We start from the raw sequence: 24157 nt of genomic DNA, 5'->3' as shown, positions 1-24157 counted from the left end.
CAAGTCTAAGACACTTTGAAATGTGCTCGGCACATGCGGCAGAGAGAGGAAGCCGGAGAGCCGCCGTCTCACCGCACAGATTAACAACGCGACGGGGCCGTTTCATTAGTTTGTGTTTCCTCACCTCGGACCGCTCAGCAGGAGTACGTCCTCACGGAGGCGGCTTCGCCCCGAGCTCCAGAGCTGGCTGTGAGGGACACACACACACACACACACACACACACACACACACACACACACCTTGGGGTCATTACGGCTTTATAGACATTGCTCCGTACCTTCCCACCTATTAAGAAGCCGAGTGAGGGATCCTGGTGTTCCTCTTTGCTTTGAAGAGTCTTGTTACTCCTCGTGCACTGCTGGAAAGACGGATGCTAACGGCACGTAGCATGAACACAACCAACTGCTGTGAGTCTCATGCAACGCTGAAAACAAGAGTTTCTGTTCAAGCTGTCAGTGTGTATTAGTGTGTATTAGTGTGTATCAGTGTGTATTAGTGTGTATTAGTGTGTATTAGTGTGTATCAGTGTGTTAGGGCCGGACACCAGGGGAAAGAGAGCGTTATTTTATTTTACATTTCGCTGGATAAAGACACACTTTAGAACCGTACAGGCAGTTTGATTTATTCTAAACATTTTAAATTGATTCACAACATTTTGAATTTATTCTCAATGTTTTTAATTCATTCCCAATATTTTGACTTTATTCCTAACGTTTGGAATTTTTTTGCAAATATCTGAATTTTATTCTCAATATTTTGACGTTTCAACTTCATTCTCAACATTTAAAATTGACTCATTTTGAATTGATTCTCATTATTTTGAATTTATTAATAATATTTTGAATTTATTCTATTTTTTTAAAAATTAATTCCAAATATTTTTAAATTATTCACAATATTTTGAATTCATTCACAATATTTTGACTTTATTCCAAAATATGTTGAATACATTCTTAAGATTTTAAAATGTACTTTTAGGTATTCTCAATATCTTGCCTTTATTTGTTCGATATCTTAACTTCATTCTCTAACAATATAAATGAACCCTCTCTCTCTCTCTCCCTCTCCCTCTCCCTCTCGCCCTCTCTCTCTCTCTCTCTCTCTCTCTCTCTCTCTCTCTCTCTCTCTCTCTCTCTCTCTCTCTCTCTCTCTCTCTCTCTCTCTCTCTCTCTCTCTCTCTCTCTCTCTCTCTCTCTCTCTCTCTCTCTCGTCCCAGATGAAGCCGTCTGATTCCTGTCGTGCTCGCCGTGTGAGTAATGTCGTCTAGAGTGACGGCTCCGCTCCTCTCGCGCCGGCTAAATTGAGATGCGCTGCGAACACGAGAGCGGGCGGGAGGAGGAGGGGGGGGGGGTTCGTCAAAGGTCGTCAGAGGTCAGGAGGGGTCGTACTCACCATCGCTCTGAACCTTCCTCAGGGTCACGGAGGGCGTGGCGATGGCGGAGGCACGGAAGTTGGCAGGCAGGGTCTCGGCGGAGTCGGAGGTCACGCCCCGGAGGTCTTTCTCCCGGAACATCTTCCTCCAGGACGGCGAGCGGGTGAACGTCTTCGCTCCGTCCTGCTGAAAGATAAAAGACACAAAGAGGGCGTGAGCCGGAAAGACGGCCACTCGGATTTAAAAAAACTCAACTTTTTTTCCCCTCATTTCTTGGAGCTTGATCTTGCGCGCTGACCTCATCGGGTCGTCTCTCGGTTCCCAGGGTGAGGAGGGAGTTGTACTCCTGCTCCAGGAGCTGCCGGGCCTGCAGAGAGGGAGACGCGTTATCAGGACGGCTGCTTCAGGGCGACTGGTGAGGGTGAACCTTTTGGAAACCGCGTGAAAATCCTCCCGCGCTCATTTTAAGTCCCAGCGTGCCCCATTCAGACAATCTTTTGGCTTAAAATACGTCATTTTATCCATTTTTGAACCGAATGACAGTTTTTTTGACTGAAACTCCTTCCTAACAGGCCAACACTTTGTTTTATTGTGATTTTTGTTGCAGATTCTGATTCTTTAGGTCCTAATCTTTCCAAAAAGGTGTCTTATTGACACTCCAGGAGGCTTTTTTGGGGAATCTGGCTCACATCATGCTGGATGTTCATAGTTATTATCAAAATATGTTTTTAAAAGTGTTTTTTTTTTTGCAGATATACATTTTTTTCCCAAGACTTTGCTGAATAAATACATACAATAAACAAAAGTATTGGAATTAATTTGGGGTTCCTACAACGACTCAAACACAGGAGAAAAGGAGGTCTGAAGACAAAAGTGATCCACAGTTTTCAACGGGTTAAAGTACACGTTCAGGCATTTTAAAGCCCTTTTATTATAGATAGGAAATGATGGATGGAGAGTGAAAAAGAGAGAGAGACATCGGCCCGCAGCGCTTTAAGGTTTTGAACACATATCATACAGATAAGATCAAAGGAAATTGGCTTCTTTAAGACAAAAAAAAACACTTATTATCGTCATTATCATTAAAGACGCTGACAGGAGCCCATATTTCCAGCTGAAGTAAATAAAGGATGTTTAAAACTTTAAAAAATTGAATCAAAGGGGCGTTTAAAGACTTTGTTCTGCAGAGATATCGATCAGCAAAAACCTAAAAAGTCCTCCCGCACAAGGTTTGACCCCCAGAAGCTCGACTCACGCTCGCTTTTTACGACTTCACTCAACTCGGCTTCGGAGGCCGATTGACATGGAGTGTGATGAGGTAACTCCAAAGGCCTCCGGGGGCCACATCTTGTGTTCATTTTGAAAAGAAAACACAAGCTGCGAAGTGATAGATTCGAGGGATTTTTCAATAAGCGCGAAGAAGTAGATGCACATTTACTTTAAAACAAAAAAAAACTTTTTAATATGTGGTAAAGCTGGCGCGCCAATAGCTTTAAAGAAAGGTGGGGGAGTGCACACCACCACAGCGCTGATGATTTAATTCCCGCTTGGCACCTCGCTCCATGTTTCCTGTCCACTCTCAAATATATTAAAAACAGAGAATGCCAAAAAAAGAAACACTAATGTGAAAAACGTGCGGGGAGGCGGCGAGCGAGTCTTTACATCCCCCCCTGAAGGGCGCTACTCCTTCCTGCTCAAACAGGAAGTCAGTGACCTGCGTGTGCTGGTTGGGGATCTGCAGCAGCAGCGCCAGGTCGGTGTAGTCGAAGGTGTCGTCCAAAGCCAGCAGGGCGCCGTGGACGCCGCTCTCGCGCAGGTTGTCGGCGTACTCCTTCAGGCCGACGGTCTGCAGCCAGCACATCACACGCTCGTTGGACCAGACCATCACATCTGTGAGGGAGGGGGGGGGGGGGGGGGGAAGAGAGAGAGAGAGAGAGAGAGAGAGAGAGAGAGAGAGAGATCGTGTTTCTCACTTCCTGAAGCGTCCAGCTGGATGAGACACGCGGCGGCGGCGCTGATGAGCGACGAAAAGAAATAGCTTTCACTGATTTATCCTCCGACAGGTCGAGCTTATCGTCAGACACACACACACACACACACACACACACACACACACACACACACAACCCTCCAACACTCACAAATGTCCTCACTTTCGGAGCGGGAAATTCTTCAGTGAGGGGATCATCCCGGGCGAGCTGATTGTAAATGTGCACCACGTGCATCCTGAGGTGCGGCGCTGGGAGAGCGAGAGTCTTTTTTTTGGGGGGTTTAATGAGCGACGCCTGTTGACATTTATGTCATCGCTACTCAGCCAAATTGCTCTGGAAAAGCGGCGGGTGGAGAAGCGAGGAGCAATAACAAGAGGAACGTCTCCCGCCGGCCGGGGGGACGACGGCGGGAAATCAAAAGGGGAATGTTTTGCTTTCCAATATCGAGTTCAGGTTCTGGTTCATACGAGAGAGATGATGTCAGAAAGTGAACCCTGTTATGGTTATTGAGCCCGCCACGCATCGCGACTTATTTTTACATCTTTAAGCGACGACTTCACACTCTTCAGCGACGCGTTTGGTCCTCGATGAATCACTTCTCTTCTTGCTCTTCAGATTAAAGAGAACTTTCATTAATCCCTGAAAGTCCTGCAGACAGCGACAGACGAGGTCCACAGCAGACGAGGAACACGTTAAACAGAACAAACGCCACGTGAAACAACACACGTGACCGACATCAGAAGGATGCCGAATCTGAAAAAACACAACACAAGGTGTCTTCTGAGTCGTTCAGTGGAACTAATATTATGTATTACGTCTCATTCTGGGTATTATATATCGTGATATCTACTTATTTTCTTGTATTATTGCCTCATGTTCACTTGTAACTGTCAAAGTGGAAGACATTGTACTCGTATCATGAAGTAACAAACAAATAAAGTGACAAATACATGAATAATTTCTAATAAAAAGCCGTGTGGACAGAAACGTCTCCCACCATCGATGGAGACAAGAGGAGCTCACCTTTGTTGTGCAGGACGCTCTCCTCCCTCCTCCTCTCCAGCTCCTTGCGGTCGTAGTTGAGGCGCTTCAGGCACATGATGCCGTAATGCAGGCTGACCCTGCGAGGAGGAGGAGGAGGAGGAGTAGGAGGAAGAGGTTAACCTTCTCGCTCACCTGCAGCAGCATCACCACAACCCAAAGATAGGGCGTCACAACGACAGGAGGTCTGCCTACGCGTCTTTTACGCGCACAGAGGCTTAACAGACAAAGAGGGAGACGCACACAAAGGAGACGAGAGGAAGAGGAGGAGGAAGGAGCGCCCCGGGGCCTCCGTTACCTGTGGAAGCTGTCCACCATCTTGAGCTGCCCTCGCAGCTCCTTCTTGGTCAGGTGGTCCAGCATGCGGGCGTCCACCAGGGACTCCATGAAGTAGCTGCGGTACAGCGGCAGGCCGAGGCTGGGCAGCCAGTCGTTGCCCACCCACTCGTGATTCATGTCGCCGTAGGCCAGAATCTGGAGGGGAGGAAGAGGAGGGAGGAGGAGGAGGGAGGGGGGGAGGCCGTCAGCGAGCGATTCACACTCGGCTTCACGCCCGCCGGCGGCGGCGCAGGTCGGCGGCTCGTGACTCACTTGAGTCTCACCGGAGATGCGACGGCCGGCAGACGAGCAGCTCGAGTGAGTCAAAGCGAAAAAACCATGAAACTCTCCCTGCGGATCACTTACAGTACTTATAATAATTTGTTCTTGTATTGCAACATTTTCTGGTATGTTTTCCTCGCTCACGAGGCATTTTATCTTTTAAAACATGTGCTCATGTAAACACGCTTCCAGGAGTGGAAGCTGAACTTTTGGATTAAAGCCGGGTGCAAAATGTCTCACGTTCACACCATAAATCTGAAAATACTGTCAGGTGCCAGAATTTGTTTGCATGAATAATATGTTTGAATCGTGCTATGAAAGATGTCTCACTGTAATGTCTTGAAAAAGGGCCTTTAAAGACATGTTTTGAAGACACTACATGTGAATAGGGGAAGAAAAGAAACTAATAGACATCATGAATCTTCACCACATTAAGATATTATTTATATTATCATGTTTTCTAAAATGTCCTATGTTTAAATATGCAAATGAGGCATTATGTAATGATGGATTTAAGAGAAATCTACAAATGCAAATAGACAAAGTAGTCAAATGAACACCTAAATGTGCATTTTGAATTCCCACTATGTTTAATGGAAGCAGAATTAACCAGTGCATGAAAAATATGTGCAAAAATGTGCATGTTTTTGCTTTAATTCAGACTTCTTTGCGTTGATCCTCACCTGATCCCAGCTGAACTCTTTGAGCTCCTGCAGCGATGAGAGAAGAGGCAGAGCGAGAGAGAAAGAGAGAGAGAGAGAGTGATGTGGAGGGAGGAAAGGGAGCGGGGGTCAAGAGCAGAGAGGATGGATGGAGAGATGATGGAGGCGAAGCAGAGGAGGAGGAAGAGGAGGAGGGGAGCAGCAGGAAATGAGGACAAAAAGGAAGGAATAGTGTGTTAGTGAACGGGTAATTAGTTGGAAGCAGTTCACACTGAAACAGCAACCAGAGGGAGAGGAGAAGAAGAAGAAGAAGAAGAAGAAGAAGAAGAAGAAGAAGAAGAAGAAGAAGCTCAACACTCTGTCCTGGGCCACAAAGAAGAGACGATAAAGAGGCAGACATTAAAAAAGAGAGACAGAAAAAGAGAGAGAGAGTGAGATGGAGAGGAGGGAGGGGAGAGACTCGTCAACATGATTCAGACCAGACGAGACGCTAAAAATAATACAAAAATAATAATGACATTAAAAAAAGAGGGTTTTGAGACACTCACCGGAGGCTTCGTGGCTGCGTTCAGGGTCTCCATCTCAGCGTGGGTCATCCAGACGTTACTGGTGGACTGTGAACGAGAGAACAGTGAGATTTAAAAAAGAAAAAGAAAAGAAAACACACACGAGCTGACTCAGGAAGTCCAGTATTCACATTTCAAGCTGACTCCTGCTGTGAGTCACAGCTGGAAGACGAGTCTCCGGCTCGGTTTTGTGACTTTATCTTTAAACCGGAGACCTTCAACGCCGCTCCGACGCCGTCATGTGCGTGCAACACTTCTTTTTTTTTACGACATTTTTTTCTCAAACATCTGGTTTGTTTTCGACGCAGTGTGAGAACGCAAAATTTGGTTTTCGTTGCCAAGTTTTTTTGTGTTACGAGGTGAAATAGGTGGAACTTTTTTTTTGTGTCATCATCTTGCAGAAAAAACACTCCTATTGTTTTTTTATCACGCTGGACATTTATCACGTGCGGGAGTCCTTTCATGTCCACCGCAAACAGAATCTGCTTTTTCTTTAATTTGACATCGTTCATATATTCTCAATTATATTGTGTTTTATTTTCGGCTTCGTGGTTATTACTTTCTCCCCAACAGGGATCGTTAACATTTCACCTAATCGCGAAACTACAAGCAGCTGGTCCGGCGCGGCCCCCGTACCGCTGGCGGGAAAGTGTTTTATGGTGAAAGTCTGCGGGATAAAGACATTAAAACGGGTTGTTGGCGTCGCGGTTCTCACGGAGCGGGTGCTGGCCGGCGCCGACGGGCTGGTGAGCGACACCATCTCCTGGATGGCGAGCCGCAGCTTGAGGCGGTGCAGCGGGTTGCTGATGCCGATCTCCCGCTGGATCTCCGTGTCCGACAGGTTGGCCATGATGGCGCCGCTCTTCACGTTGGCGCGGCAGGCGGCGACGTACCAGGCCGGCATGCCCACCCACAGCTGGAGGGGGCGGGGAAACAAACGTGGTCACCAGTTAACACGGTCACTCGTTAAGATGAAACACCTGTAGAAGGAGCAGCAACCACACATCTTGATGCTGGGAACTTTAAACCACATTTCCATGACTTTTAACCAAATGTTCACAACTTTAAACCACATTTCCGTGACTTTTAACTAAATTTCGATGACTTTTAACCCAATTTCCACAACTTTTCCGTCACTTGAAACAAATTTCCATGAGTTTTAACCACATTTTCAAGACATTTAACCAAATTTACTAGACTTTTAACAAAATTTCCGCAACTTTTAACCACATTTACTTGACTTATAACCACATTTTCACGACTTTTAATCAAATTTCCATGACTTTATGCCAAATTTTGATGACTTTTAAACACATTTTTACCACATTTTAACCAAATTTCTACAACTTTTAACCACATTTCGATAACTTTTAACCCAGTTTCCATGACTTTTCCGTGACTTTAAACAGATTTCCAAGACTTCTCACAAATGTTCATGAGCAAACATTGTGTGAAATGTGTGTGTAAACAGTACAAAGTGATAAAATGTAGTATTTAAACTAACAATGAGGATTCAAAGCATACAGTAAACCTTTAATGACTCAAATGAATGAGCGACAGTTATAGATGTCTGTATGTATGCTGCTGATATTTTGAGCCTCTTTCTTTTAAAAGCAGATTCATTATTTCAAACTCGGCGTAAATGAACGTGATGAACACATGAATATAACACATTTACACAACTTTTACTACACTTTTCCAGGTTTTCCATGAGACCGTGAGAACCCTGCAGGTGCTTTCTTTCCTCTCTCTTGAGGTTACTTTACCTCCAACCAGGACACGACAGTGGGTCCGTCCCAGGATGCAAAGGGAAGCCCTTGGCGACACGCCTCCTCCAGTAGCTCATGCCTGGAATGAGGAAGAGGATGAGGAAGAGGAGGAGTCACACGTGTGTGGGTGGCGCTCAAGTGAGAGATCAGAAACACAGACATGGACATAATTCACAAACTTCTTCTTGCTGCGGCGGTCCTTATCCGCCGGGCCCAGAGTGCCGGTCTTGTTCAACCCCATCGGGTCTCCGGCGGCCGTCTCCTCCGAGGGCGTAGACGCTGCAGGAGAGGGGACGGGGGGGGCAGCGAGGTCAAAGGTCACATGAACGAAAGAGATGAATACCTTTGTGTTAATGAAAAACGCCGACAGTGCAGAATACACTGGGCGGTGTCCTCCGCCTGGTTTACCGAGAGAAGAAGACCCTTCCCGGCCGGGTTGGCCCATCCGTCCTTTCTCCTTCTTCCCGAAAAGCCGCCCGATGGAAGACTTGATGCTTTTCTTCTTGCTGGACTTGTGGAGAGAATCCTGGCTGCTGTTGGAGCTGCTGCCGTCCGCCGAGAGGCTGCGAGCGACGGAGAGGAAGAGGAGGGTTAAAACAATGGCGGCGGCAGGCGGCAGGCGGACGCTGCAGGTGCGCGGCCGGCTTCTCACCTGCGGAACTCCCGGGTGTCGTCGAGCATCGCCCCCGGGTGGGTGAGGGTCATGCGGTCCAACCGCAGCGCGCGAGGGGTGGAGGGCGGCGTGGAGTCGAGGAGGGCGAGCGAGCGGTCGTCCTCTTTGCTGTTCTGGAGGAGAACACGGGCGTCAAAAAGATACCTTCTGTCCAAAAAAGTGTGAAGTTTGGATGATCCAGATAGCGCCTTTTTAAAAAAAAATTAATTTCACATTATTACGCTTCGTGGGCTACAAGCGAAACAAATCTCATTCGCACCTCATAAAAATGAGACGCGTTTGATTTTCCACTGGCTGGTTTACCAAAAACAAACATGGACGCCAACCGGACGACGAGCGTTCACGACCTGCGCTGCTTTCTGTTTCGCCGACCATCAATTAAATTGATTAATCACGTCAATGTCAGCACCATTTCTTCATGACTTTTCCTCTATTTTGGTCACTAAACCCCCCGTTACATCACGTGACATCACGTGACATCACGTTACATCACGTGACATCACGTGACATCCCGTTACATCACGTGACATCATGTGACATCCTGTTACATCCTGTTACATCACGTCACATCCTGTTACATCACGTTACATCACGTGACATCCCGTGACATCACGTTACATCACGTGACATCACGTTACATCACGTGAACTTGAACTTGAACCGCTCGGCTCTGAACTCCCACGTCAACATTATCGCTTTCACCATCGTTTGTGTTTTTATTTTTCTATTGCGTCATCTTTTTGTAACGCATCCACCCGTTTCAGAAATGCTGGAAAGTCGGCGCGCGCCTAGCACCGACCGTCACGCCTTCCTCCAAAAGACTTTTCCAGTCTCGCCCGATCAAACGAGAGAGAGAGAGAGGGAGAGAGAGAGGGAGAGAGTGAACTCCTCTGAACCTCGGCCTGCGTGATCTACTGCCGCGTGACTCACCCGTCTGGACGGAGGCGAGCTCATGGAAAGAAGGAGGTTACGGCGAGGGCGACGGGGTGGATGGAAGCGGGGCGTACCTGTCGGTCCGTCTCGCGGGCCGGGGAGTGAGGCAGGCGGGGGGTGGAGTGTCCGGAGCTGGGCGGGGACGGGGAGGCCAGGGTGGAGGACGTGATGGACGAGGGGATGAAGCCCCGCCCCGCGCCGTCCCTCCCCAGCGAGGACGGAGGCTCCAGAGCCACGCTCACCCGGCTCTCGATCTCCTCCGCCCGCAACTCCGTGTTCTCCTTCTCCTCCTGGATGAGTCTGAAGGTGCAGGGCGAGGAAGAGGAGGAGGAGGAGGAGGAGGAGAAGGAGGAAAAGGAGGAGGAGGAGGAGGAGGAGGAGGAGGAGGAGGAGGAGGACGAGGAAGGAAGTCCAAACATAAAATTCCATTAATTTTCTTTCTTTTGTTGTCTTTTTCATTTTATGTTTGTCATTTTGTAAAATTTGGCTTTTTGTCTCTTCTTCTCCGATATTCATTTCCCTCTGTTGTGATTTTTATTTTATTGTTTGTATTGTGCAAATAAAACATTTGACCAGTAAGTGGATTCTTTTTCTGCAGATCCTTAGCTGAATTAGCTTAGCATAAAGACTGGAAACAAGGGGAAACAGCTCGCCAATGCGACCAAAGTCAGGAAACAAGACCATCAGCGAGAAGATTGGCTATTTCCATACATGCATATTTATTTTTATTTCCTATCATTCGATCCCATTCCCACGCAAAATCAAACAAACTCCATTTCAGCCACAAAAGAATAAATAAGGACCTCCCCACCCAAAAAAAAAAATGAGGACCAAAAAAAAAAAAAATTAGGACCACAAAAAAAATAATAATGATAATTAGGAAGAAAAAAAAGAAAAAAAAATTAGGACCAAAAAAAAATAAATCAACTTTTTTTTTTTCGTTGACTATTATAAAAGGCAAAAAAAATGATTGTCCTCTTTTTTTTCGGTCCTAATTTTTCTTTTGGTACTGATTTTTTTTTTTTTTTTTTTTTTTTTTGGTCCTAATTTTTTTTTGTGTGTGTGGCGGAAATGGACTTCCATACAAACCAGACCAAGAGCTGGAAACCTTTTTCCACATAGGAAACAAAATCAAGAGGAAAAGTTCTATTTTTCTGATAATACTTTGACTTAAACAGGTTCGACTTCAGGGCTTGTAGTATTTATTAAATTGTGGTAACTTAACTCGTGGAATCAATTTTGTCTCCAGACCTCTTTTCCTCCTGTGTTTGAGTCGTCATAGGAACCCCAAATGAATTCCAACACTTGTGTTTATTGTATGTATTTGTTCAGCACAGTCTTGGGAAAAGGTTAAGTGAAAAGGTCGGCGTGTGCAGCGTTCAGTCAGAGAGGTGTGTGAGTGTGTGTGTCGTGTACTTGATCTCCTTGTTGATGGCCTCCAGCTGTTCCTGCAGCATGATGGCGAGCGTCTGCACGTCCGTCTGGCCGCTGGGGGACAGCAGCTCGGAGCCGAAGCGATGGTCGCCGCCGTCGTCGTCGTCGTCGGAGCAGCAGCCCGCGTCCAGGCCCGGCTCGAACCCGGTCCCCAGCAGAGCCCCGCTCTCCCAGTCCGGGTACTGCACACAGAGAGTAGTACTGTGGTTCTTCCGTGAAAAGAGCAAAATGTCCCGCTGTGTTAGCTTTCCCTTCGATTAGGACGTCATGGAGGATCAGGATGAAGGTAAAATCCACTTTTATTGCACGAGAGATGGAGGGGGAAATGGATTTCACGTTTGTTCCGTATTCTAGAAAAGTACTCGATGCTTCTGAGATGCAGACGTGGTTCATGGGACGCTCACCTTGCTGGAGTCCTCTCTGGCGGAGCTCCAACGGGTCCGGCGGCTCCGCCTGACCACCCCCCCGGCGGAGGCGTTGCCGAAATGGTCCAGGTAAGTGGTGGAGCCCGTCGGGAGCGAGCCGCTGCCGTGGGAATACCTGAGCTCCAGAGCGCTGCCCGGCAGAGAGCGGCTGCAGCCACGCGGAGGCGGGAAGACGACAGCAGGTGAGACGCAGCGGTGAGATGGAGGCGGCGGGACAAAGAAACACAACGCTGAAGCAAAACTACCATGTGATCAACAAAACATTGAAAATGTATAAAACACATATTGCATTTAGCTGACGCTGTGATCCAAAGCGACTTACAATCAGTGATGTCATGTCACGACCACGTTTGCATTTCATACACTGTGCAATACTGTCATCACATTATTGCACCAAATTATTGTGTCTTATTCTCGTGCAATACCTTTACTATATTTTGCGCCTCATTTTAATTTAAAATTTAATTTTAATTTTTTTAATTTTATTTTTTAATTTTATTTTTACATTTTCATTTTATTTAAAATTTTTAAAAACATCTTAAATTATTTTTTTCTTCAATTATTTTTATTTCTATTCTTTTTACATTTTTTGTATTAATTTTTTTTATTAAATAATTATTTTTATTAATTTATTTTTTACCTTTATTGTATTTTAGTTTGTAGGAGGACACATTAAAATAAGCTTCTCATCGTAAAAGTAACACATGACATTAAATATATCTTGAATCTTGAAAACAAACTCAGAGCTACAAATACAATTTCTTCAACAAAGTTCAACTACAAAGTGCCGTCAGTAAGAGCCGTTTAATAACTAAAGTGCTGCTAAGCTGCTGCTTTATTTATTCCAGGTGAAGTCAAAACATATACAAATCAATAAGAAAAATAGCGGATGAAGAAAGCTGGTGTTTTTACTCAATATTCCGTGTAAAGTGCATATTCCCATTAACAAGTTCACAGAAGGCCGAAGGTGTCGAGACGTGCAGATGAGAAAGCGCTAATTGGATCGTGTGTGTGTGTATGTGTGTGTGTGTGTGTGTGTGTGTGTGTGTGTTTAGGCGCCGAGTCAACGAGTGTCGAGTCAACGCCGTCTCAGATCGGGAGAGCTGACAGTGTTAAACGCCTCCGACACCGAGCGACTCATCCACCACGTCTGGCGAGATCAGAGACACAACGCCGGCGTCTCTACAGTCGGATCTCTCTCTCTCTCTCTTTCTCTCCCTCTCTCTCTCTCTTTCTCTCCCTCTCTCTCTGTCTCTCTCTCTCTCGGGGGTTTAAAAATGGCCGACAGACCTGGAGTAGGAGCCCCCGGGCCTCGCTCTCAGCTGATCCAGCTCCAGCTGAAGACGCTCCAGCTCTGCGATCAGCTGGTCCTGAGGGGGCCGCAGAGACAGAGACACTCTTTAAAACCATGAAAGCGAAACATACGTGGACTAGTTTTGAACCGAGAGCGGCGCTTCAGAGGCACCTTGTTGGCCAAGAGATCGTCCTGCAGTTTCTTCATGTTGGACAGTTCCTCAGACAGGGCGTTCTGGAGGAGGAAGCAGAAGCTTTATAGTCACAGGAGAAGCTGCACAGGAGCGACGGGGTCGCTTCAGATCCTATTTTCAACCTGATTTTATGCTCCCTGTGCCTTCAAAAGGAGGTTTTCTCGCTGAAAAAGGGCAATAATGAGTGCAAACATGCTGCTTTTGCACATCTGACTGCTCAGGAAATGCTTCAGGTGAATAAAAACTGAAAAAACTGTTTGGAAAATGTTCATAAAATGCTGATAATGCACCAAAGTAAATAGGTTAAAAGGACAGAAGGCAGTTAAAGAGTTTGTTTTCTAATTTCCTTTAAATTTCCATTCATCATTCAGATGCTTTACTTGATGAAAAGTAGCAGCACGACGCCGTAAAAACACTCAGAAGAAGTGAAAGTTAGTCATTAACAAAATGAAATGCCAGAATGAACGGCCCATATGAGTGTTATCCATCATCTACTAGAATAATGTGTATTATTATCATTATTATTGTAGTATTGATGAATAAGTATTTCACATTTGGTCGAGGTGGAGTTTATTTTGAATACTTGACATCCGGCTGGATTAAAGCATTATGTTTTATTATGTGATTACATGTTTTGCATGTAGAAGTAATATCAGAAGTGTAAAAGTGTCTTTTCGTTGTGTTTCTTGCCGTGAGGCGGCTGCAGCTCACAGTCTGCGTTTCTGACTCCAAACGCCACCAGACTCCATTGAAAAAAGCAGCGATTTAACCGAGCATCACACAGGAGTTGCAGAGTAAAATAACAGTTTTATTAAATGGAGTCTGGTGGCTTCGGCGCGGCTTCAGGACTGAGGAAAGGATGTTATAGCGTTCTAAATATAGCGTGGACACTGAAATAAATGACATAGATTTTGTTGTAGGTGTCTAAAACACCTCAACAACAGTTCATCGCTTCGCTCAATAAACTCAAACACACTGAACGTGAAGAAGCAGCTCGTACAAACAAACTACTAAAGTGAGAGTGAAGTTACTCTCCAGCTCCACCCGTCTGCATGTGAACACTGAATAAAGGTTCAACAGGTCACTTCCTGGAGGAAGACGTGTCACAAGCGACACATCTTTATGATCTGGATTTTTTCGGGGTGGAACCGAGACATTTTTCTGTCGCGTCACCTTTTCCTCCAGAGCCGCCATCCTCTCCTTCAGATGCAGCTGCAGCCTCTCGTTGGACTCGGACAGCAGCTTGTCCACCGTGTCGGAGAGACGCTTGTTGTGCTCGTCGTTCATCCTCTCCCTCTGCCTCGCCTGAGGGGGGAGAGAGAGAGAGGGAGGGAGAGAGAGAGGGAGGGAGAGAGAAGGAGGGGAGTTAATAGCGAGCATTCTGCTCGAGCGGCGAGCAAAAGAGACAAAGATTCATATCTGATTGTGCACGAGCTGAACGGAGGGGTTTTTTTTTTTCTTTTCTTTTTTAGAAAATTAGCGCGCCTTTGTGCGGGGCTGACAAAAGGAACAGGCTGCCGAGAGAAGGGGGAGTGAGGAGCGAGAGTGAGAAAGAGAGATGGAGAAGCGAGAGCGTGACTCACCCTCTGGAGCTCCTGGTTCTTCTCCTCCAGTTGCGCCTCCATCTGTCGCAGTCGCTCCTCAAAGTTGCCATGACGCTCCTCCGCCTGAGTGAGTGATGGGTGGGTGAGATGGGGGGGAGGAAGTGGGAGGTTAGAGAGCCTGAACCAACACAAATCAACAAAAAAAGGAAACGGCTTGTTGACCGAGTCCACGATGAGTCGCGTGCGTGCGCGGGGAGACGCTCGTCGGCGTCTTTTGATCTTCTTTTGTTGCCCGAACACGCAGAGGAAGTGAGTGTTGCCAATTTGAGAGGTTTGGCGACCTGCGAGGAGGAGGAGGAGGAGGAGGAGGAGGAGGAGGAGGAGGAGGAGGAGGAGAGTCTTTTGGCACGAGTGCACATCGTCGTTACGAGTCGGTCGTTAAAAGAATTCGGCGAGGTTTTTTTTGGGCTTTTCCTCGACGTGTCGAGACGCAGCGAGGATCAAAGAGCCGAGCCGACGCCGGCCTTTCATCTCCACGCCGTCCTGCCGTTTGGGAACCGCTGGCACCGCTCCATGAAAAAATATTTGCCATTCATCCTTCGTTTGACATCTCGTGTTCTGCTTCACTCGTGCATGAATGAACACACACACACACACACACACACACACACACACACACACACACACACACACACACACACACACAGGTACACCCGGCTGCATGCCTCCACATGCCGACACACACTTGTGCACATGTTGCTGCTGTCGGGTTTTTCTTCTTCTTATCTGATTCTATGTAACTGGGAGATAATACAATGATAACAAACAGGGCAAGATTGGTTGCAGACACACACACACACACACACACACTAACACACTGACACACACACCTTGTTGAGGGCTGCCACTCTCTGGGCGAGCTGGGCCTCGATCTCCGGCAGCGTCTCGGCCCTCTGCAGGGTCTGCTGCAGCTTCTGCTTGGAGTCGTCCAGACGCTCCTGGAGCTGCCGGTTCTTCTCCTCGCTCTGCGGGGGGAACAGGACGAGAGAGAGAGGGAGGCAGAGGGAGAGGGAGAGGGAGAGGGAGAGAGAGAGAGAGGGAACAGTGGGTGAAACTCGGGTCGCGAGATGACCGAGGGGCACAGGCGGATTGAAGCCACCGGGGAGGAAACAGAAGAAATGTCTGTGTCTGTTGTGCCAACGTGAAACAAGGCCAAGCTGTCCATCAACAGCGGCGACATGGACTCCCTCCTACTCCTCTCCCTCCTCTCCTCCCCCCTCTCCCCCTCTACCTGTCTGTACAGCGAGTCCTTGCTGGCCAACTCGTTCTCCAGCTTGTCTTTTGTGTCGTGGAGAGACGTCGCCTCCCTCTGGGCGCTCAGGTACCTGCAAAGAAACACAGAAGCAAAGCGGCAGACAGACGGAGCGGCGGTGAGCGCTTTCTCTTTTCCCTTTTTTGTTGTTGTTGTTGTTGTTTGTTGAGGAAGAGTTCACGGAGGAGAGGAAACACAAACCTGCGCTCCAACGTGGTGATTCTCTCCTCCATGTCTTCCCGTTGACAGAGAGCCTGAAGGGGAGAGGAGGGGGGGGGGGGGGGGCGTTACAAGCGTTGATCAAAAGGGAATTCACTGGGCTGGAGCCGCTATTAGCTAAAGAATGCTAATGATGGTTAATAGTTGTTGTTCACAGCTTTCAGAGGCCTCCACTTGTGCTGTTGCAAAAGTCAAAGCGAGACAGAGAGAGGAGGGGGGGGGGGGCTCACCTCCTTCACGTCCCTCTGCAGCTTCTGGTTGGCCTCCTCCGATCGGGCCAGCTCCCTCCGGGCCGACGTCAGCTGCTCCTCGATCTCCCCGACCTGAACGGGGCGGGAGAGCGTGAGCGTGTGCGTGATATCAGACCCGCGAGGGTGCGTTTTGGGGTAATGGAGTACCTGTCTGCACATGAGGGCCAGTCTCTCCTTCAGCTGACCCAGCTCCGACCTCTGCCGCTCGATCTCGCCCTCTCGCTGGCGGTCGGCGTCGTCCAAGATGGACGACGGTCCGTTGGGAAGCCGCTGAAGCCCGAGAGGAAAGATTGGCTTTGATTCATTTAAAGCTACAGAGGAACCAGGTACCTTCATGAAAACATGTGACCAGTAAACTCTGATGGATTACTGGAGATTTAAAGTCCTCACAACTCTTACGAAATCCAAGATGGCGGCTAACTTTCCTGCCGCCTGAGTGACCTGAGTGCTGCTGGCTGGAGGCCACGTTGCAACAATACTAATCAAAGATTTAACTGTGGACCCGAAGGCAGCAGCTTCTGGCAGGTTGATTGAGGAAAAAAAAGAAGTGACGCAGCATTTTAAAGCACTGAGATAAATTGAAATGAAATCCCCTTCGTGGACAGACTGGATACAAGCATCACGCTTGTTTTTTTTGTTTTTTTTTAATTACAAATGAAGGCCACGGCTGTGCAGAATCACAGGGAGCGGCCCGGCTCCTGCTTACGATACACATCGTTATGTTTTTCACTGGAATCAACCGCCCGGTCTCTCTTTGTTTTCAGCGGCCGTGACATCACAGTAACAATGTGGCGCCGGAGACATCTGTTGCAGCAGGAAGTAATAAAGAGGTTGGACAGGTTTTTATACTCCAGTTTGTGGACAGATGCTGTCACTGTGACGGTAACACAACTTAACAGGTGTGGAGTTGAGATTAAAGATGGTGGAGGTCTGAGAAGGGGCTCCTGGAGTAAGAAGGGTGGAGGGGGAGGCGGGGGGGGGGGGGGTTGGCCCCCCCACACTTTACGGCCCTGGTCTGATTCTTTGGCAGTCCCATCACACCGGCTGCACTAGTAAAGTTTTAAAAGGGATTAAAAGTTCATTTCCTGCAGGATATGAACTTTTAAAAGAGGATTTGAGGTTTTAGTTCATTCAACTCATTTGTGGGGCCAACTTTCCCTTTGTCAGCACAACTATGTATTCTGAGTTGAATGAACTCAAATTGAACTTCAGACAATTTAAGTTTCTTAGCTTGTCCAACTCAACATTTTAAGGTTACACATTATTTTCAGTTATACTAGCTTGTTTTTGGTTTTTTAGCGGTAACACCTAGCTTAAACGTTACCACTTTATTACACCTGCAAGTGGCGACACCAAAGCTTATTTTATAATAACACAAATCACAAATTATCCCAAAGAGCATCTACCATCTGCATGGCTTGCGACACATCAGAGCGACCTTCAATTCAGAAGATGAAGGCGTATCTCGGGCGCTAGCTAGCAGATGCTAGCGTGCTAACATGCTAAACTGAGGATGGTGCTGTGACTGCAGACCCTCGTGTCACCCGGTGTGACTCTGTCTCGTGTCTCGTGACAGGTGCACGACAGCTCCACCTTTCCACTGGTGAAGTTTCACCGTTAGAGCTCCTGCACGCCGTCGCTCTGAGAGCAGGAAGCTTTCAGGCGGAGACGCCGGCGTCGCCGCCACGGCAGAACCGAAGAAAAGTCGCGTCCCCGTTACCTCTTTGCCGGTCTCCAGTCCTTGTTGCCGTCGCTTGATTTGCTCCCTGAGCGACACCACCTGGAACAACAGGAAGGAGGAGGTCAGCAGAGACTCCGCCCACCGCGAGCAGACGCGCAAGCCGCGGGCGCGGACTCACCTCCTGGGAGGACGACTGCAGCTCCTCCTCCAGCGACGCCACCCGCTCCAGCGCCACCCGCAGCCGCTCCCTCACCTTCTCGTCCAGCGCCTTGTGGTGCTCGAACAGCGACTTCAGCGCCTTCAGCACCTCCACCTCGCTGGAGACGCCGGCCGGGGACTGAGCCTGCCGCTTCACCACGGTCATCCGCAGGCTGCGCTCGTGGCGGGCCACCAGGCACTCCAGGTGTTCCAGCAGCAGCTGGATCACACACACACACACACACACACACACACACACACACACACACAGAGACAATGAACAGCTCTTATTCTGCGGTGAACAGTCTCAGATGGTCAGAGCTCGGGCGGAGCACTCACTCGGGTGTTGTTCCTCTCCGCCTTCAGCTCGGCGATCTCCTCCTCGCGCTCCAGCAGCTGCTCGCGGCAGAGGTTCAGCTCTTTGGTCAGTACGGCGAACTCCTGCAGGGGAGGGAGAGACGAGGTCGTGAGGTCACGAGGTCATGATCACACACACACACACGCACACAGACACGCACACACTCTCTCTCTCTTATACACACACACACACACTCTTTCCCCCCAAAACTGGCCTCGGATGCTTCAACTTGATGATGTAACGCGCGCTCACGCTGAGCGGCGAGCGCTCGCCTGCGTGCTGATCGTCCTCTCTGCTCGTGTGCGACAGCGGCGTGACGCACACAGACACACACACATGACGCATACAAACACGCACACACACAGACAAACACACACATGACAAGCACACTCAGACTTGACACACACGCACATGACGCACACACACACGATAAATACACACACATAAACTAACATGACACACGCACAGATGACACACACACACACATGACAAACACACATAGGTGACACACATAAGAAACGCACACAAATGACACCCCCACACATACATGACACACACACAAGATGCATACACACAAACACATACATGACACACACATATAACACACACACACACAGTTATTGTTTTGAAGCCGGCTGCTTCAACTTGTACTGGCGGCTCCGTGCATTTCCCAGAATGCCGTGCTGCTCCGGTCTGAATGAGCCGCGTCAGCAGAAAGCTTTTTATTTCCTCTGCTGCTCCTTAATGGATTCCTCTCTCCTCTGATTGATAAACGTCGAGTCAGAAGGTCTGAAACCGACAAATAAAGATCTCAGCATGAGGTCACCTCTCACGAGTCCCCGAGAGCAACAACACACACACACACACGCACACACACACACACACACACACACACAAACACACACACACACACACACACACACGGTAACGTTTACTGCCAACGTTTCCCCGCAATCAGCCGCGTTCCCTGAGGCGCTGGCTGCGTCTGAAGGCCGCCGCACAACGCGCCTCCGAGTGTGAAACACAACAACTGGTTTGTTGCACGTGTTGCAGCTCCAAGAATTGCTTTAATTGCTCAATAACCTCGACTGGCAACGCGTTGGCCCCGCCGTTAAAAAACGCCAAAAGCGCCTGCAGGTAGAAACGAGCGGCGTCAGGATCAGAGCTGATTGTTGTGATTTTGTGTAATTTAATCCGATTGTGTGTAACGTGAGTTATGAGAGCTGCCTCGAGTCAGAGTGAGCGGTATCCGTGGCAACGCAGCAACACGGAGGGAAGGGAGGGGGGGGGGGGGGGGGGGCAACTTCACACACGGATGAAGTCACGTTGACACACACACACACACACACACGCTCACGTGCGCAAACACACGCTGAGCGGCGAGCGCTCGCCCGTACACTGATCACCCTCTCTGCTCGTGTGTGACGGCGGCGTGACGCACACATGACACACACACAGACACACACATGATACACTGAGACACACACACACAACAAATCACACACAACACAAACATAAGAAACACAGACATTACACACACACCACATGACACACACAACAAACACACACATGTCATACACACACATAAGACAAACACACACATATGACAGACACAACATACACACATGACACGCCCACACAAACAGGATACACACACACACACACACACACACACACAGTCTCTGTCTCTCATCATGTGTGTTTTCACAAAGTGTAAACAAGCCATTAAAGATGCAAATGGTCGTCAAGACGACGTGAACCAAGACCAGACGAGGAAGGACGAAGACGAGGAAGGAGGAAGACGAGGAAGGAGGAAGACGAGGAAGGAGTAAGCGGCTCATTTGAAAGGATGGACGTGAGGAGGAACTTTGCTGCGTGCAGATTCTCCTTCTGGACCCCGAGGACATCCCATAATACTGGGATTAATTCACGAGAGCCGGAGGAGCGAGAAGCTCCACCGTACCGACACTTCCTCCATCTCTCTTCTTCTTCTCCTTCTTCTTCTTCTTCTTCTTCTCCTTCTTCCTCCTCTTCTTCTTCTTCTTCTTCTTCTTCTTCCTCCTCTTCTTCTTCTTCTTCTTCTCCTTCTTCTTCTTCCTCTTCTTCTCCTTCTTCTTCTTCATCTTCTTCTTCCTTTTCTCCTTCTTCTTCTTCTTCCTCCTCCTCTTCTTCTTCTCCTTCTTCTTCTTCCTCCTCTTCTCCTTCTTCTTCTCCTTCCTCCTCTTCTTCTTCTTCTTCCTCCTCTTCTCCTTCTTCTTCTTCTTCTTCTTCCTCCTCTTCTCCTTCTTCTTCTTCTTCTACTTCTCCATCTTCTTCTTCTTCATCTTCTTCCTCTTCTCCTTCTTCTTCCTCTTCTTCTTCTTCTCCATCTTCTTCTTCATCTTCTTCCTCTTCTCCTTCTTCTTCCTCCTCTTCTTCTTCTTCTTCCTCTTCTTCCTCTTCCTCTTCTTCCTCCTCTCCTCCGTCTCTTCTTCTTCTGGTGAAGCAGAACTTTGCATCTCTCCTCCTCATGATCTAAAAACAGTCTCTAGAAGCCTCCTGATTAGTATGCAGCAAAATGCAAATGCTTTTGATTTGTGAGTCTCTGTGTGTTTCATATCACCAGGTTTTTCCTCTCTTTCGCTCCGTGTGTGTGTGTGTGTGTGTGTGTGTGTGTGTGTGTGTGTGTGTGTGTGTGTGTGTGTGTGTCATGCTGTCGCTCTCTCCATCCCTTCCTCCATGATTTTTCTCTCTTGGCAACGGCGAACACACACAGACGAACTCGCTGAACTCATCTACTGTAGAGTGTGTTGCTGCGCTCCACGTGCTCCTGTGTGTGTGTGTGTGTGTGTGTGTGTGTGTGTGTGTGTGTGTGTGTGTGTGTTTGTGTGTCATATCGATCGCCTTATCGTTGAGGTAATATGGTTCTTTAATGTCCAGCCGCTCTCTTATATGTCTGGTATTTTTTTTGACACATGACAGTGTGGGAGGCGTCCAACATTGACTCCTCCCCCTCAACAATGACTCCTCCCCTTCCTGTTTTTAACATGACGTTCCCATCACCAAGCCACACGTGTCCACCCCCCCAAAAATCATCAATCTTTGCAAAAACCAACAACACAACCTCTCAGAAAGTCTTTCAACACTTCTGGAATAAATGTCCCATGAACCTCGACGATTTCATCAAACAAAGATGGCGGCTTGAGATTGCACATCTCCATCGTCAGTTTGTTTATTGTGTCCGTATATATTGATGATCCTTTTCAAACAATTCATACACAAATAACACAACAGCTTGTTTGTGCTTTATTAAAAAAATATGTTTTTTTTGTCGCTAAGTGTCGGTCTTATCGAGATAAAAAGTGAAATAAATACTTTTCACGGTCCAGACTTTGTTTGTCCAACGCAAGGAGACTATTATGAGTTTGAGGAGCATCAGAGGAATGAACGTCTTGTAATCAAACTTATTATCCGGCTCAGATTTATTATAATCATTGGATTATTAACGGTCGGCTCATTGATCCCATTAAACGCCATAAAAGCTGAACATTCTGCTCTCTGATGGATGTTTACTCGCTGCTGCTCAACTCACGCCTTCAATGCAACTCCTGCAGAATAAACCTGCAGTTCCACGAGCGACGAGCCGGTAGAAGAACCTCCGCTGTGGCCGACTCCTTCGGGAGACAAAGCAGCGGCGGCGGCAGGAAGGAGTCAGACTCCGCGCCACCTGGACCGGCTGCAGCATTAAACCCTGCTAACAGGTTAGCGCATCAATAATTCAACACCGTGAAAGGAAACGTTTTCACCACGAGCACTTCTGATCGCGAGCGAGAATCCACGATGAGACTCGTTCACTGAGGCGACGAGCGCCGGATTTCTACTTTTCATTAATATTATTATTACATTCTGTATTTCAGTTATTGATTATTATTGTTGTGCTTTTCCAACGCTGCTGCTCGGGACGATGAATCCAGAAGTGGATCTTGTGTTTTTCAAGCTGCACGTGTTCATTTTGCATCATATTTATCTAAAGTGAATTAGCAGTGATGTGCAGGCGCAACATGTTGAATCCTGTTGGTAGTTTTGTGTTTTTAAGGTTCAACATTTTAACCTGAGCTCGAGTGACGTCCTGAACTTCAGTAGACTTTTGATTTTTAACGACTTTTAATCGTATTTAAATGTCCTTTTAGTGCGTTTCTTTCACTCTTTTGATGTTTTACGTTACGCGCTTTGAATTTCTGCCTGAACTTAATCGTGACGCGCAGCCTGAGTCTGTTATTCACCTCATAAGCTCGACTTTAAGCCTGAGTTGAACCTAAACTTAAAGGAGCAGCTCAACAGGAAGCACAAAACAAACGTCCAACCCAACATTCACCTCAACGGTCAAAGCCTTTTGCTAAAAAAACGGCTTCTTACAGATGCAAAACGTTTTGTGGATGCACAAATAAAAACACAAGTCCAGATGTTCATCCTTCAGTGAAACCTGCAAAGTGAATATACACACACACACACACACACACACACACACACACACACACACACACGCACACACACACCTGGATAATGTGACAGGATTGAACTCGTCCCTCGTCGCCCAGATGAAACTTTCCATCAGTCTGACCTTCACAGAATCTTACAACTGACGTACAATAAGAATAATAAAACCTGTGTGTGTGTGTGTGTGTGTGTGTGTGTGTGTGTGTACCTGCGGCAGGGCGATGGACAGCTGCCTCTGGAGCGACTCCTTCTCGTGTCCCAGGTCTCTGAGGCGCAGGTGAGCCGTCCCCAGACAGTCCTGCGTCTCCCTCAGGCTCTCCAGCAGCCGCTCCCTCTCCGTCAGCATGTTGACCATCAGAGACTCCAGGTTGCCCGTGCTGCCGCCCTCGTCGCTGCCGCTGCCGCCGCTGCCACTGCCGCCGCCGCCTCCGCTGCCGCCGCCGCGGGCGTCCCTGCTGCCGTATGCCCCGACGCCCCCGATCCCTCCTCCTCCACCTCCTCCGCCCCCCGCCGGGGAGGACGACCCCCCTCCGCCTCCTCCTCCTCCGCGCCCGTCCTCCGAGATGGTGGGCATCACCTCGCACATCATCTTGAGGCCCGGGTGTGGGAGGCGGCGTCCGAGAGGCGGATTCGGGGCGACTCGGAGTCAAGCGGCCGACTGATATTTAAGGGAGGGGAGTGTACGGGCGCTGTGTGGACGTGTGGGTTGTTTTTTGGGGGGTAAGAGGGAGAGGGGCAGGTTTTTTTAAACGGATGACCTCTGACCCCCGGCCCTGGCTTCACTCAGATGAGAGACGGACCTGGAGGAGAGAGGCGAGAGAAGAAGAAAGGGAGAGGACGTGTTTAGATGGAGGAACACCAGATGATGGAGGAACACGTGATGGAGGCTTTTCCCACCTCACACACACACACACACACACACACACACACACACACACACACACACACACACACACACACACACACCTTTCTCCAACCCGCCTCCCCTCTCTCTGACTGGCATCTCCATGCTCAACGTCTGGAGCAATCCGTGTGTCCATCAGTGCGCGTGCATCCGAGCGTGTGTGTGTGTGTGTGTGTGTGTGTGTGTGTGTGTGTGTGTGTGTGTGTGTAGTATGCCCACACAGTCATAACGGCGCAAATGAATGGCGCATGATGGCACGG

General features: G+C 48.3%; 1 protein-coding gene across 5 annotated transcripts in view; it reads right to left on the bottom strand.

Annotated features, from left to right (window-relative positions):
* The window catches only part of ppfia3 (PTPRF interacting protein alpha 3), a 28981-nt gene that overhangs the window by 3018 nt on the left and 1806 nt on the right, over positions 1-24157 (bottom strand). The window contains exons 3-31 of one of the 5 annotated variants that reach the window (XM_068577849.1): positions 23202-23793; positions 18499-18600; positions 18140-18379; positions 18001-18060; positions 16428-16550; positions 16260-16352; positions 16012-16064; positions 15790-15883; positions 15389-15523; positions 14538-14621; positions 14128-14259; positions 12933-12995; positions 12758-12837; positions 11447-11615; positions 11025-11251; positions 9683-9908; positions 8655-8788; positions 8411-8565; positions 8182-8281; positions 8000-8081; positions 6949-7149; positions 6216-6281; positions 5689-5715; positions 4704-4879; positions 4388-4485; positions 3088-3263; positions 1672-1740; positions 1394-1559; positions 125-187 (exon numbers count right to left, since the gene is read on the bottom strand). In XM_068577849.1, the coding sequence (XP_068433950.1) occupies positions 135-187; positions 1394-1559; positions 1672-1740; positions 3088-3263; positions 4388-4485; positions 4704-4879; positions 5689-5715; positions 6216-6281; positions 6949-7149; positions 8000-8081; positions 8182-8281; positions 8411-8565; positions 8655-8788; positions 9683-9908; positions 11025-11251; positions 11447-11615; positions 12758-12837; positions 12933-12995; positions 14128-14259; positions 14538-14621; positions 15389-15523; positions 15790-15883; positions 16012-16064; positions 16260-16352; positions 16428-16550; positions 18001-18060; positions 18140-18379; positions 18499-18600; positions 23202-23582 (3765 nt within the window). In that variant the 5' untranslated portion in view covers positions 23583-23793 and the 3' untranslated portion in view covers positions 125-134. Of the gene's footprint in view, positions 1-124; positions 188-1393; positions 1560-1671; positions 1741-3087; positions 3264-4387; positions 4486-4703; positions 4880-5688; positions 6031-6215; positions 6282-6948; positions 7150-7999; positions 8082-8181; positions 8282-8410; positions 8566-8654; positions 8789-9682; positions 9909-11024; positions 11252-11446; positions 11616-12757; positions 12838-12932; positions 12996-14127; positions 14260-14537; positions 14622-15388; positions 15524-15789; positions 15884-16011; positions 16065-16259; positions 16353-16427; positions 16551-18000; positions 18061-18139; positions 18380-18498; positions 18601-23201; positions 23794-24157 lie in introns of those variants that run through there. The other 4 variants (XM_068577850.1, XM_068577847.1, XM_068577848.1 and 1 more) reach the window with 4 other exon arrangements.

Source organism: Clinocottus analis, unplaced genomic scaffold (assembly GCF_023055335.1).
Source record: "Clinocottus analis isolate CAN_PGR_092001 unplaced genomic scaffold, fCliAna1.0.p SCAF_16, whole genome shotgun sequence".
Taxonomy (NCBI): domain Eukaryota; kingdom Metazoa; phylum Chordata; class Actinopteri; order Perciformes; family Cottidae; genus Clinocottus; species Clinocottus analis.
The sequence above is the reverse complement of the archived record's forward strand: the minus strand, read 5'-3'. Positions and strand labels throughout refer to the sequence as shown.